This window comes from Hippocampus guttulatus, chromosome 8 (assembly GCF_054856545.1).
Source record: "Hippocampus guttulatus isolate MCC_2025c chromosome 8, RoL_Hgut_1.0, whole genome shotgun sequence".
NCBI classification, from domain to species: domain Eukaryota; kingdom Metazoa; phylum Chordata; class Actinopteri; order Syngnathiformes; family Syngnathidae; genus Hippocampus; species Hippocampus guttulatus.
Genome location: NC_141268.1, coordinates 17,743,110 through 17,755,127, shown reverse-complemented (window position 1 = coordinate 17,755,127; position 12,018 = coordinate 17,743,110). Strand labels below are relative to the sequence as shown.

At 42.2% G+C, this 12,018-nt stretch overlaps 1 protein-coding gene across 1 annotated transcript; it reads left to right on the top strand.

The window, feature by feature from the left end:
* The first annotated feature begins 915 nt into the window (after positions 1-915).
* tgm2b (transglutaminase 2b) lies at positions 916-11,923 on the top strand. Its single transcript, XM_086118163.1, has 13 exons — positions 916-1,001; positions 3,517-3,696; positions 4,618-4,836; positions 5,038-5,156; positions 5,529-5,657; positions 5,727-5,904; positions 6,042-6,174; positions 7,134-7,240; positions 7,340-7,579; positions 7,662-7,937; positions 8,163-8,323; positions 8,396-8,532; positions 11,240-11,923. The coding sequence occupies exons 1-13, from the start codon at positions 992-994 to the stop codon at positions 11,388-11,390; spliced, it is 2,040 nt and encodes a 679-aa protein (XP_085974289.1). The 5' UTR covers positions 916-991; the 3' UTR covers positions 11,391-11,923.
* Positions 11,924-12,018: the final 95 nt, after the last annotated feature.

Below are 12,018 nucleotides of genomic sequence, written 5' to 3'. Positions count from 1 at the left end.
ACGTGCATATAAAATCTCAATGTAATCCTTGCCTACACCTTACAAACTAAGGAGAGTGTTATTAAATGTGTAAATGTGAGAGTGCTATTGATAGTGTCTGCTGTCATGAGTCTGTCTCAGTGACTGACTGAGGCTGCTGTTGTCTTCTTCTCTGATCAGAACTGTGTCCCCTAGTGGATACTCAATGAATTGCACCCTATTAAAAATATTATCTGTGTCTTTTGTGCATTTTTTTCACTTTTAAATTATCCTGCGGGCCTGATTGAACCTCCTTGCGGGCCGGTTCCGGCTCGCGGGCCATAAGTTTGACACCACTGCTTTACATAATCATCTCGCAGGCCGTATGTTTGACACCCCTGGTCTATCCTATTGCTGAAGGCTGGCCTGACTGATACATATGAAGCTGAGAAAATACAGTAATTCAAGAATATCAAATAAATGACTGGAGGTGCTTGACTGGGGCTACGGAGATTTCTGATGGGGCTAACCCCGGCATAGCGCAATCCCTGTTCAATGTTGTCCATTCGAGCAGTACTGTGCAAATGAATAGCTGAGTAATGTTCACATTGCAGTTAAAAGGTGGAAAGAAGGCCATCATTCACTTGAGCATTAAGTAAGCCACTGTGTCGTCTGCGACTGCCAGTAATTTACCCTCCCGTTAGTGCTTCTTAAAAGGCGTCATGACGTCATCGTTGAATCATCCCAAACAAGTCCGCCTTATGTGGCCACTGTGCAGCGACCGACAAAACGCAATAGAAGCGCACTTCTTCAGTGCAGGGAAGTTCCACTGTAACCCAATTGTGAATTGACTCTGTGGGAATGGCTTTCCTACCCCTCTCATGTCTTTTTGAGGGGAGGGTCGCATCACGCCCACACAGCACACTGGCACGGGGAGGGGGAAGAGTACAAATAACATGCAGATCAGAGCAAATACACACTTTATTTCCATTAAGGTGGTCCACGTGTGACATTCCTTCTCCAAAACACAGTCATGGCTCAAGGTAAGGCATAGCAAGACCAATTTGTTTATTAGCACTTGGGTCTTCATTCATTCATCATGAAAAGTCATTTATTCTTCTTGTCTCTTCATCTTATGCAAAATTTCCCTCTGTTGATTAATATTCACGTCAATCGAATTATTGAAGCACTTAATGACAAGGATGATAGATTAGTGTTGACCATTAACATCACTGTTGTTTTTACTTCTTTCGTTACTTAAACTTTTGGGATGCTGTAACTTTGTCTGCATGTCCTGCATACAGCAAACATTCCTCGAAGCATGTACAGTATGCACGTTAAAAATAAGAATAATACATCATCCAGCTATTTGAACCTTTTGAAACTGGAGCACTTAGAATAGAATCCAAGCAGCTGGGACTTAGCCACTTTCCCCTACCCAGCAAAGCAGCCCCCCCCCACCCCCCCGGGAGGAATTCCAACACCTCCCTGGAGAAATCACTGAAATTGGCCGATGACCTTTATTGTCAAAGTGGACAATTACTAGCATGCCACAATCTATATTTAGTTTTTTTTTGTTGTTTAAAACGAAAGCGAGTTGTCAACTGGACGCCAGCAATACGTCATAACATTGCGATTAAAATCAAAACGAGGTATAAATAAAGTTATGCAGTAGTATGAAAAAAAATCAGATTGTGAACAAAATCAGATCTTTGGGGGGTTTGTCGTGAGATTAAGTTGTAATATTAGAATAAAAATGTCATAATGGTACAGATGAGACTAAAGTCTGATTATTTAAAAAGTGTGTTTACAGCTCAAATGATCAACAGGATTCCTGCCTAACCACCCATTTTTACATATTCAAAGTTTTATAAAGGATTTTAGGATTTTAAAAAAAATAATTTCACCTGGCTTTTCAATCGCGTCACATGTTCAAACAACATGTTTCCATGTTACGCTTCTGTTTTTAGAACTGTTTAATCTGCTTTCCAGCTCCGGGATTGCTGCAAAAAGCATTCAAATAAAATGTCTCATACTCTTTTTTTTTTTTTTTTTTTCCAATGTACATTTCTCAAATTTCAATTCATGTTTTCACTGAAAAGCAACATGCAGCTACATTTTTTTTTTTTTTGCCTTATAAGGTAAACTCTGGCCTGGTCTCAGCTGCTCTTATTGAAGTTCCACTTGGTGTGTAGTGGGTAGATGATAGCCAGTGAGTGGGAGCAGATTATGCCTTTGCGCTGTTGTATGTTGTACATGTACAAGTAGATTAGATATATTTAAACTTGGCTACAGTTAATATTATCTTAAAATTGGCCTCTCACGCGTGAGTGCAATTGAAGGTGGCTCTCATCAAAAGAATGTATAAAAAGGGATTTGTTGGATGAATTGCTTCATGACTTCTATTTGCAGATTGTTTCTGAATTCACTAACGCCAGCGCAACAATATCGCAACTTTTCGTCCTGACGATATTTGCACGCAACAATTGAATTGAAACGAGCCAAAGCTGCGCTGAGGCTAAACAGCAAAACCGAGCCTCGTTTCTCCCTGGCGACGTCATGTTGGCATCTTACGGGGAATTTGCTCCAATCGCTGAACTGACATCTGCTCAATGAAGGCACAAACCAAAGTCAGTAAAACCGCAGCGTGTAATTGGGCAGTGCTCAGCCTGCATCCCTGCGGGCTTCACATAAAACAGCAGGAAGTCTTCGAGGCTTCGTCTGTGTTTACTTTGGTCTCTCACCTGACAAAAATATCGCAACCTCGTGTTTGTGTGCAGGCACTAAGACAAAACCGACACGGGGGGGGGGGGGGGGGTTGTTAACCTTTAGACAGGTTATGAAGTGGCCTGTTTTGGCAGGAGACCAACAACCAAAGCAATAAATGCAAATTGTTTGAACAGGAAATCAGAGGGTGGGATCGTTTGAGTCACGGCTCACCCTGGAGAGAAGGAGCGGCTCTCTACAGTGTGTGTGCATATAAGTGTGTATGTCTGTGAGTGCAATGGAAGCAAATGTTCTTCACAGTCATTTGTGAAGGAGTCCTGCAGTGCACCGTTGTCATCATAAAACAAATGATGAGAAGCTTTGGAAAGTCCCGAAACAAACCTAACACACACCTTCCACTCTTAACTACAATACGTATTTGTAATGCGAAAGGTCACACGAAAAAGAAAAAAAGAAGAAAGACTACCAAGAGAAAATGTGGCAATATAAAAATGAGACATTTAAATTTCTTAAGTGCTTATGCCACATTGTACGTGCAATGGCTCTCGAGGAACCGGAGTTCCATAACGTTGATTTCAAGTGTTCCATTAACCTGCCATGCATGTTTGTGGAATGTGGGAGGAAACCGCAGAAAAATCACGCCGGCACGGGGAGAACATGCAAACCCCACACACAAAGGCCAAAGCCCGGAATCGAAAATTGCCCCTCCGCACTGTGAGGCGGACGTGATAACCAGTCGACCAACCTGCAGATCCGTCTTAAATTTAGAGGAATGTCAGACAATGCAATACCTTTGCCAATTGTGTTGGAAATGTTCCCTGTCTTGTTAAGCTCTGGACATTGATCGCTGGGACTTGGAGTGTGACTTCAACAACACAGACCATTACACTGACCTCAATGGTGTGGACCGCCTAATTGTGAGGAGGGGCCAGCCGTTCAACATCAGCTTGTATCTTCGCTCAGGAAGCTACCAGCCAGGACTCAGCTCTCTGGAGTGCATTGCCGAGACAGGTGACGCTTCGCTTGACGCCTTTCTTAATTAGAATCAGCGGGTAAAAACTCCAGTTGGAATCTCAGCTCGGGCCCCACTCTGTGGAAGTTTTTTTTTTCCTTTTTTCCCCAGTCGGTAACTATTTAGTCAATGTTTCACATTTGTCTCCAAAAGCAAATAAAAAAAAAAAGCATCTGTCTGGAATATGCTCCAGGTTTCAAAGGTGCAACGTGACCTATTGTGGGTGCATCCTGTTAGGATGTCAATGGAATTCTGGACACGCCCACTGCATCACCAACCCTGTTCGTGCTGACGCAGCCTATTGTCACTTGACGCTTGGAAAAGAGGAAATGAGATGTGATGTTGATGGATTAGAAAAAGGAAACCGTCTCCTTTTGTTTTCTACTCATTTAGTGAAGCCATAGCTGGCTGTTATTTATGGCATCGTTTTTACTTTTCTCCAAATGCGGCAACGTATTTTCATTCATCAAGTCCTCCTCGTCATCGAACATTTAGCCAATGTCTCACGCCGACGGTGATAACACCGCTTGCCAACAAATCATCAGGAAGCGGCGCTTGCCAGCAGGAGATGTGTGTATAAACTGATAACAGGGTCTCCCATTATCAAGTTAAGCGTATTTTCACAGGTTCAAGGAGGAGCCTTGATGCCGTGAGACATTTGGTTTCGTGGGCAGTGAAAGATGTGAAGGAATTTAGCATGACCAGACTGAGGCTTATGTAATTTACCAGAACAGCAAATCCAAAAACATTGACCATTTAAGGGCACATGAGTTCCAAATCCTTGGACTCCTAATTATGTCCTATTTCACTGTTTGTGCACATGAAGAGATTTAAAGTTTGGGCGGGTTTGAAAGAGCTCCCTTGAGGATCGTTGGCCAGACTCGAATGTTTCACTCCTCTTACTGTAATGACTACACCAGGTCCTCAACCATCCGAACAATATGGCACCCGGGCCTCCTTCGGCCTGTCTGCCAACATTGACACTTCTCGCTGGAGCGCGGCGGTCGTCAGCCCCCCCGGAGACACCGTGGCGCTGTCCCTCTGCGCCGCCCCCGATGCACCCATCGGACGTTACATCCTGACCCTGGGACGCTCTGCGCGCATTGAGTTCATCCTGCTGTTTAACCCCTGGTGCTCAGGTGGGAAAACTGAACCTCCCGCTGTTTCTTATCCTGCCATTTAAGCAAAAAATGTATGACAATGACAATGAATTTATTGTCCATGTCTGGTAGACAGACAGAGATACATATACAGTACATTAGATAGAGCTATGGATGTATTTGTTGTGTTTTGTTTATTTGATTGTGACCAGTTTATTTGGTGGTGTCTCTTGGCAACAGGAGATGCCGTATATCTGGACAGTAAAGAGAGTTTGGAAGAATATGTCTTGTCCCAGGATGGGATCATCTTTCAAGGCGATGCCAATCATCCAATAGCAACTCCGTGGAACTTTGGCCAGGTACCAATACCAACACTCAAGTCGCCAGACTTAACTCACACGTGCATCGTCTTGTTTGTTCTTCAAAGAACTGCGGCGTCGCGCACGTTTGTAAAACTTCAGAATAATGCCTGCAAGATCCAGAGGGATGTGCTGCGTTACATAACCGCCATTATTTAATCAATGCTTAATGAATCTGACAGCAGGCAGAAGAGGGGTGTTATTGTTTCCAGTCTAATTCCGCTCTTGGCATCACCGGCACATGGCTTATGTGATTAGTGAAGCTTTATGTGCTTCATCAGCACCTTTTAGATGGTTTCCAAAATAATTTATCGAACATATCTTATTCTTCAGACGAAGGGTGTCAATAACATTTTTTTTTTCAATGCACAGTTTGAAAGTGGAATCCTGGATGTGTGTTTGAGGATTCTGGATATGAATCCCAAATGCCTGCAGAATCCAGGCAAAGACTGTTCGGGCAGGAGAAATCCCATCTATGTGTCCAGAGTTGTCAGTGCCATGGTGAGGTTCCTCTTCTTATGTTTGTTTTAATATCCTAAATTGTTTTCATTCCTCGTTTTTGCCTTGCAGGTGAATTGTAATGATGACAGAGGAGTTCTGCTGGGAAACTGGACAAATGACTTTGACGGAGGAGTGAGCCCCATGTTCTGGAAGGGCAGTGTGGAGATTCTGCTGAACTGGCAAACACAAGCTTGTCAGCCTGTTCGTTTCGGACAGTGCTGGGTGTTCGCAGCTGTTGCCTGCTCAAGTAAGATAGGGCAACGTCACTTTATCGCAAGGAAACACACATTTTGCCTTCGACAGGCACCATGCAGAAGCGTATTTGAGATGTGATGATGCACTGTACGTTTTTGTGTTCACGCGGTGCCGTATTGTGTCACGTAGTTTCCAGAGCTCTCGGCATCCCCTGCAGAGTTGTCACCAACTACTACTCAGCCCATGACGTCAACAGAAACCTGGTGATTGAGCGCTACGTCAACGAAAATGGGGAGCTCGTTCGATCCAAAGAAATGATCTGGTATCCGTTTTAAAATAGTAAAGTGGAGCATTTGAAATCCTTTTTTTTTTAAATGATGATGCTTTCGCTCATATTACGGTTTTCTGGATCCCTTTTCTGGCTGCTAAAATACTTCCTGTTTCCTTCAGCCAATCAGACACTCTCAACATTAACATGTTTAAGAATTTTTAAAGATAATACATTTTAGGTAACTTTAACATCAAAGACAAGACTGTAATGTTCCAACATAAAATGATAATAATTAACAATTTAACAAAAGCTTACATTCTCCGTTTATGTTATCCAACTCAAATGTAATGTAATGAAACCCGATCGAGTGACTGAATCTGTTGCCATCATAAACCTTGTTCCACCAATGATTGAAATCACCACTGCTAAACATGTCGCAGGTATAAAGAGAAACTTAACCCCTGTGCAGTGAAACTAAGATAAAGCAAAACTAACATCTATGACAGACGTGACGGTGGCAGAACAATGTGTGATACTATCACAAGTAATGATTTGTCGGGTTTTTTTTAGAATGTTGTGTGTGTCGGAGTTATATGTGATGCTTTTACATTGAGGTATATTTTTCCAGAAAAAAATCGTTTGATCCCCCCCCCCCCAACATGGGAGGAACCTGTACAGTGAATAAGTAGTTCGCACATCTGCCTCACAAGGTCACGGGTTCAAATCGTGTCTCTGGTGTTCCTGTGTGAAACTGTTGTTCTTCTGTATGTGCTTTGCGTGCATTTTGTGAATATTCTCTATCTATAATATTCTTCTACCCACACTCCAAGAAAAGTATGTTCAAAATCCATGTTTAAAATTGTCTGTATTGTTTAGAGTTAGTCAAGAATGATCATGATTTGTTTTTTAAGTATAGAACCAATATTGGCAGCAGAAATTCACAGGTCAATGATATCAGTGAATCGTGTGTCTTGCGTATTGAGTTGTGCTTATCGTGGTGGCATCTGCAGGAACTACCATTGCTGGGTGGAGAGCTGGATGACCCGACCCGACCTAATCGGTTCTGCTTACAACGGCTGGCAAGCCAGCGACCCCACTCCTCAAGAAAAAAGTGACGGTAACTGATCCTTTTTTGATGACTTCATCTATCAAACGTTTTGTATCTCCAAAGAGGGACGAGGAACAAGTCTCAACACACACATTTGGCTTTTTCCAGGAGTGTTCTGCTGCGGGCCCATCCCTGTCCGGGCCATCAAGGAGGGTGAACTCATGTACAAGTATGACGCCCCCTTTGTCTTTGCTGAAGTCAACGCTGACGTCATCACCACGATGATGAAAAAAGATGGCAGCACATCCAAAGTCACCTCGACCCAATTGGTGGGAAAAAAGATCAGCACCAAAGGCATTGGCAGCGACTATCGAGAAGACATCACTCATCTCTACAAGCATCCCGAAGGTAAGCGGCAACGCGTCAAGTCACGACGTAAAGGGTCACGTTCGTTCATTGTGAAATTCATCAAAATTTTCCATATGCTCAGGCTCTGATGAGGAGCGCGAGGCCTTCAAGAAGGCCAACCACCAAAACAAGCTCCTGCAGACAAAGGAGAGCGAAGGCCTGAACGTGAGCATCAAAGTGTCACCCGAGATGAAGAAGGGTTGCGACTTTGAGGTGTTTGCTGTGGTTACCAATAACTCATCGAGCGACAAGAAGTGCCGCCTGCTCTTTGGGTCCTGCGCCGTGTCCTACAACGGCTTCCAGGGCGGGAACTGTGGCTTCAAAGATTTGCTCAATGTTGAGCTGTCACCTGGAGGAGGTGAGCAAACCTGACAGTGGTCATCGTAGCAAGGTTTTGAAAATATAACTGCACAATCTAAAGCGCGGGTTCTCAACCCATGGGAGAAAAGTGATGACGATTCTGATAGTGGCCCTAGAAAAATACAACCATTAGAATATCCTCAAAAATGTTCAGTATGATGAAGACAGTGAATTGTTTGTATCAAACTATCAATTTAGCCCTACCTGCATTATTTTCTTCCAGCCAGGAAGGTTGCGCTAAGGCTCAACTATTCAAAATACGGTGGGCTGCTCACTGAGGACAACATGATCCGTCTGGCGGCTCTCCTGTTCGACTACGCCACCCGGGAAGCAACGCTGGCAGTGAGAAATATTGTACTGGACAATCCTGAAATTCAAGTCCGAGTGAGTGTTCCGATCTGGAGTGGCGACGAAGCGCATGTTTGGACTGCAGTCTTTGACTGGTGGCTTTTTCAGATCCTGGGTGAACCCAAGGAGAATCGCAAACTGGCAGCTGAGATCACGCTAAAAAATCCTCTGCCTGAGCCGTTGGAGAATTGCTGCTTCAGCATGGAGGGGGCCAACCTGACTGGAGGAAGGGTCATCTCTGAGAGGTCTGAGAGATCGTGTCCACTTTGTCATTGACTGGCTTTAGATCCGAATCTTACCTACACATTGATGCCATTTCCACCCAATAGCAGGACAAGTCATTTTCATTTAAATATATTTCTTTGTGCTCGAGTTAAAAAGCAAGTCAGCCAAACTGCACCTATTTAAAGACCGAAATGATCCACATTTTGATCACATTTTCTGTGAAATTAACTTTTTATTTATAAACGGGGTATCTTCTATCTAAAAAAAAAAACAAACAAACAAGAGGAAGTGGCAAAGGTGCACGTCAAAATTTTGATTCCTCTATTAACTATGGTGTATTCTTTTTTTGACCAAAAGTGGTATATTCTATACGAGTCAAACATTTTCTCAATTCTTACCTACCGGTATTCAATATTCTAAATGAATAGTCATCTTTAACACAACTTCTTAAAGTCTCGGACAGGGGTGTCAAACTCATTTTTGTCATGGGCCACATTTCAGTTACCGTTAAAACTGAAACCACATACAAAAGTCAATAGTAATGGTTTATTAAACTATTGTTTAAGTGACTGTAATGATGGGGTTTGGCAACAAGAAAATGCTTCGAATATATCTTATTTATTACATATGAGAACTTAAAATTTTGGTCGAGATTTTAGCAAGCATCATAAAAGCTGACATGTTTGATGTGCTTTCGCGGGCCGCATAAAATGATGCGGCGGGCCAGATCTGGCCCCTGGGCCTTGGGTTTGACACCTGTGGTCTAGGACAAGGACTACAGAAAATGCAAAGGTGGCAAAAGAACTCACACATTGTACTTAGATGTACAGATCCTCATCCGTCTTTGTAAAAAAAAAAAAAAAAGGTTAAGGTAGAAGAACACCTACTTGATAAATTCTATCTGTAAAAATGATATACAAGAAACCTTTCCACCTGAGGAAGGTGTTTTTATTTTTATTTTTTTAAATAGCGAGCTCCCCCGTTCAGAGCAGCGACACCGTATTTGTACTTCATTACTTCCCACCAGTGGCGGGCCGTGCATTTCAACCTTAGGCCTTCAGTGACGTCACATACATTAACACAATATAGGCTCGTCAGGCAGCACTTAATTTCAGGAGCATTTAAAACCATCAAGTATGCATTCACAATTAAGAGCAGAAAACTAAATTTATAGATATTGTCAAAAATAAAAAGATTTAAAAAAATACTAAATAAAATGCCACCCAAATTACGCTGTGTGATCATAAACAAGTCTGTCCAATAAATTGCGCAATGTCGCAGTTTCATACAAGACACCAACCACACAATAACAAAACAAACTATTCTTTGAAAATAAAATTAACAGATCATTTACATTTTGAGAAGAGGCTATACAACAGCAAATAACTGAAAATGTTGAGCAGCTGAGATTGAACGAATTTTAGTGCACGAAGCTGACTACAATGCGCCATTATAAATTGCAGGTGAGCTGATTTATTTGATACATTTTTGTATCTTTGTCATTTTATTTCGTGACCATTAATACTAACGAAATAAAATAACAAGAAATGTAAAATAAAATTCATGTACTCACCAATGTAGTGCCTGTTCACTGAGCTGCAGATCTACGCGAGTGTCCCCAAACGTTTTTAAACGCACCGTAGCTTGTAAGTGCCCAGCCGTGCTCTGATGTTTCCTTGCTGCCTTGGTAAAACAACTTAAATTGGTAAATCCAGTGGAAGGTCCGTCTTGAAAATTGTGTGGAAAGTAGTCCTGCAACCAGATCAACGTCTTCTCCTTCGGCCATTTTGGGTCAAAATGCAGCAACAGCTCCCTCTAGCAGGCGCTAATCCAATCACCGAACGCACACGTCCAGTGTCGACGTAAGGCATAGGTGTCAAACTCAGGTCCTGGAGGGCCGCTGTCCTGCATGTTTTCCAAGTCTCCCTGTTGCAACACACCTGATTCAAATGAACAGGTTCAATGTCAGGCTTGCACAGAGCTTGCTGATGATCTGATCATTTCAATCAGGTGTGTTGCAACAGGGACTCAGCCGGCCCTGGTACGCTGACTCGTGATCTGATTGACTTTTGCAAGCTGACTGTGCCCGTTCATTTACAGCGCACAGGGGCCTGCACTGTTTAATCTGAAGGCCCCGAGGAAGTTTAGTTTACCTGGCAACACAAGCTATCTGAATTATGATTGGTTAAAAACTCTACCATAATAAAAAAGTTATTTATCGAGTGGCTTTCAACGTTATTTAAAATAACATTGAAAGCCACTCGACTAAGTGGAAATAATATGATGTAAAGAATACAGAGAATAATTTTGTTGACATATTTATGAAAATAAAATAAATTAAATTTATGTTATTCTCAGAAAAGTAAATTTATTAAATTTACTTTTTTGAGAATGTTTAGGCCAGCAGAGAAGGCCTTGCTGGCCCTGACGGAACGCCACTGCTTCCCACCATTGTGAAACTGGGTGGGTGAATGTTAACTTTGATCACAATCAATACCGGAGGCAAACACACGTTTGCTTGTTTACTGGCTGAGGATGAAAGTTAAATTGTCCACATTTTCTCTTATCGACTTAAAGTCTGAGCAGTTCAAACATTAATGCTCTCTCGCTTGTTCAAAAAGCTATAACTGCCATGATTAGACTATGAATGGTGATTCGTCACGTAAATATTTAGTTTATCAGAGGCCGGTGAGATTGCTTGGCACTAATATTTACTTTGGCCCGCAGGCTGCGCTCCACGGTGGGACCTGGAGAAGACGCCAAGGTGAAAATGTACTTCACGCCCACCCACAGTGGACTGAGGAAGCTGGTGGTCGATTTTGACAGCAGCAAGTTGTGTCACGTCAAAGGCTACAAAAATGTCATCATTGGGAAGTGATCACGTTGTACTAACAACACTTCCTCTTGGGGAGACAAAAGGAAAAGGAAGCCTTCGCCATCTACCTTTATTTTGCATTGCTTGTAAAATGTAGCCCGATCATTTATTTTTCAGAGACAAAATGTGTAATGTGACCGAAGAATTGTTTCACTCAATTCAACATTTTTGTACATAAAAACGGCACATGCATTTCTTTAAAATGCTAATTTGAAGACTGATGTGGCATGATGTTTTTAAAACTGCCATTGCACTAGATAAAATTGCCTTTCGGTATTTTTTTTTCCTTTGCACAAACATTTAAATCAATCAACAAGAATAAATTATGATAGAGTGCAATCTACAAAGAAGGCAAGTCATTCTATGACTTCAAATGACTGACGTTCTAATTTCAAAACAAAGTGAATGAATTCCTGGCTCAAACTGGTGTTTTCAAAGAGCTGTCGTCTGGCGTGGGATGTCATTTTACATTAGCATTTGCTCCATATAATCCATTTGTGTACTGTATATGTAATTAAATGTGTAAACAGACTCTTTCCAATGTTACATTACTCATTTCTGGTTCTATGGTTTCCATCACATGTTACCATTTGTGGGGGCGTTCTGCAAGCACACAAAAAGGCACAAGGTG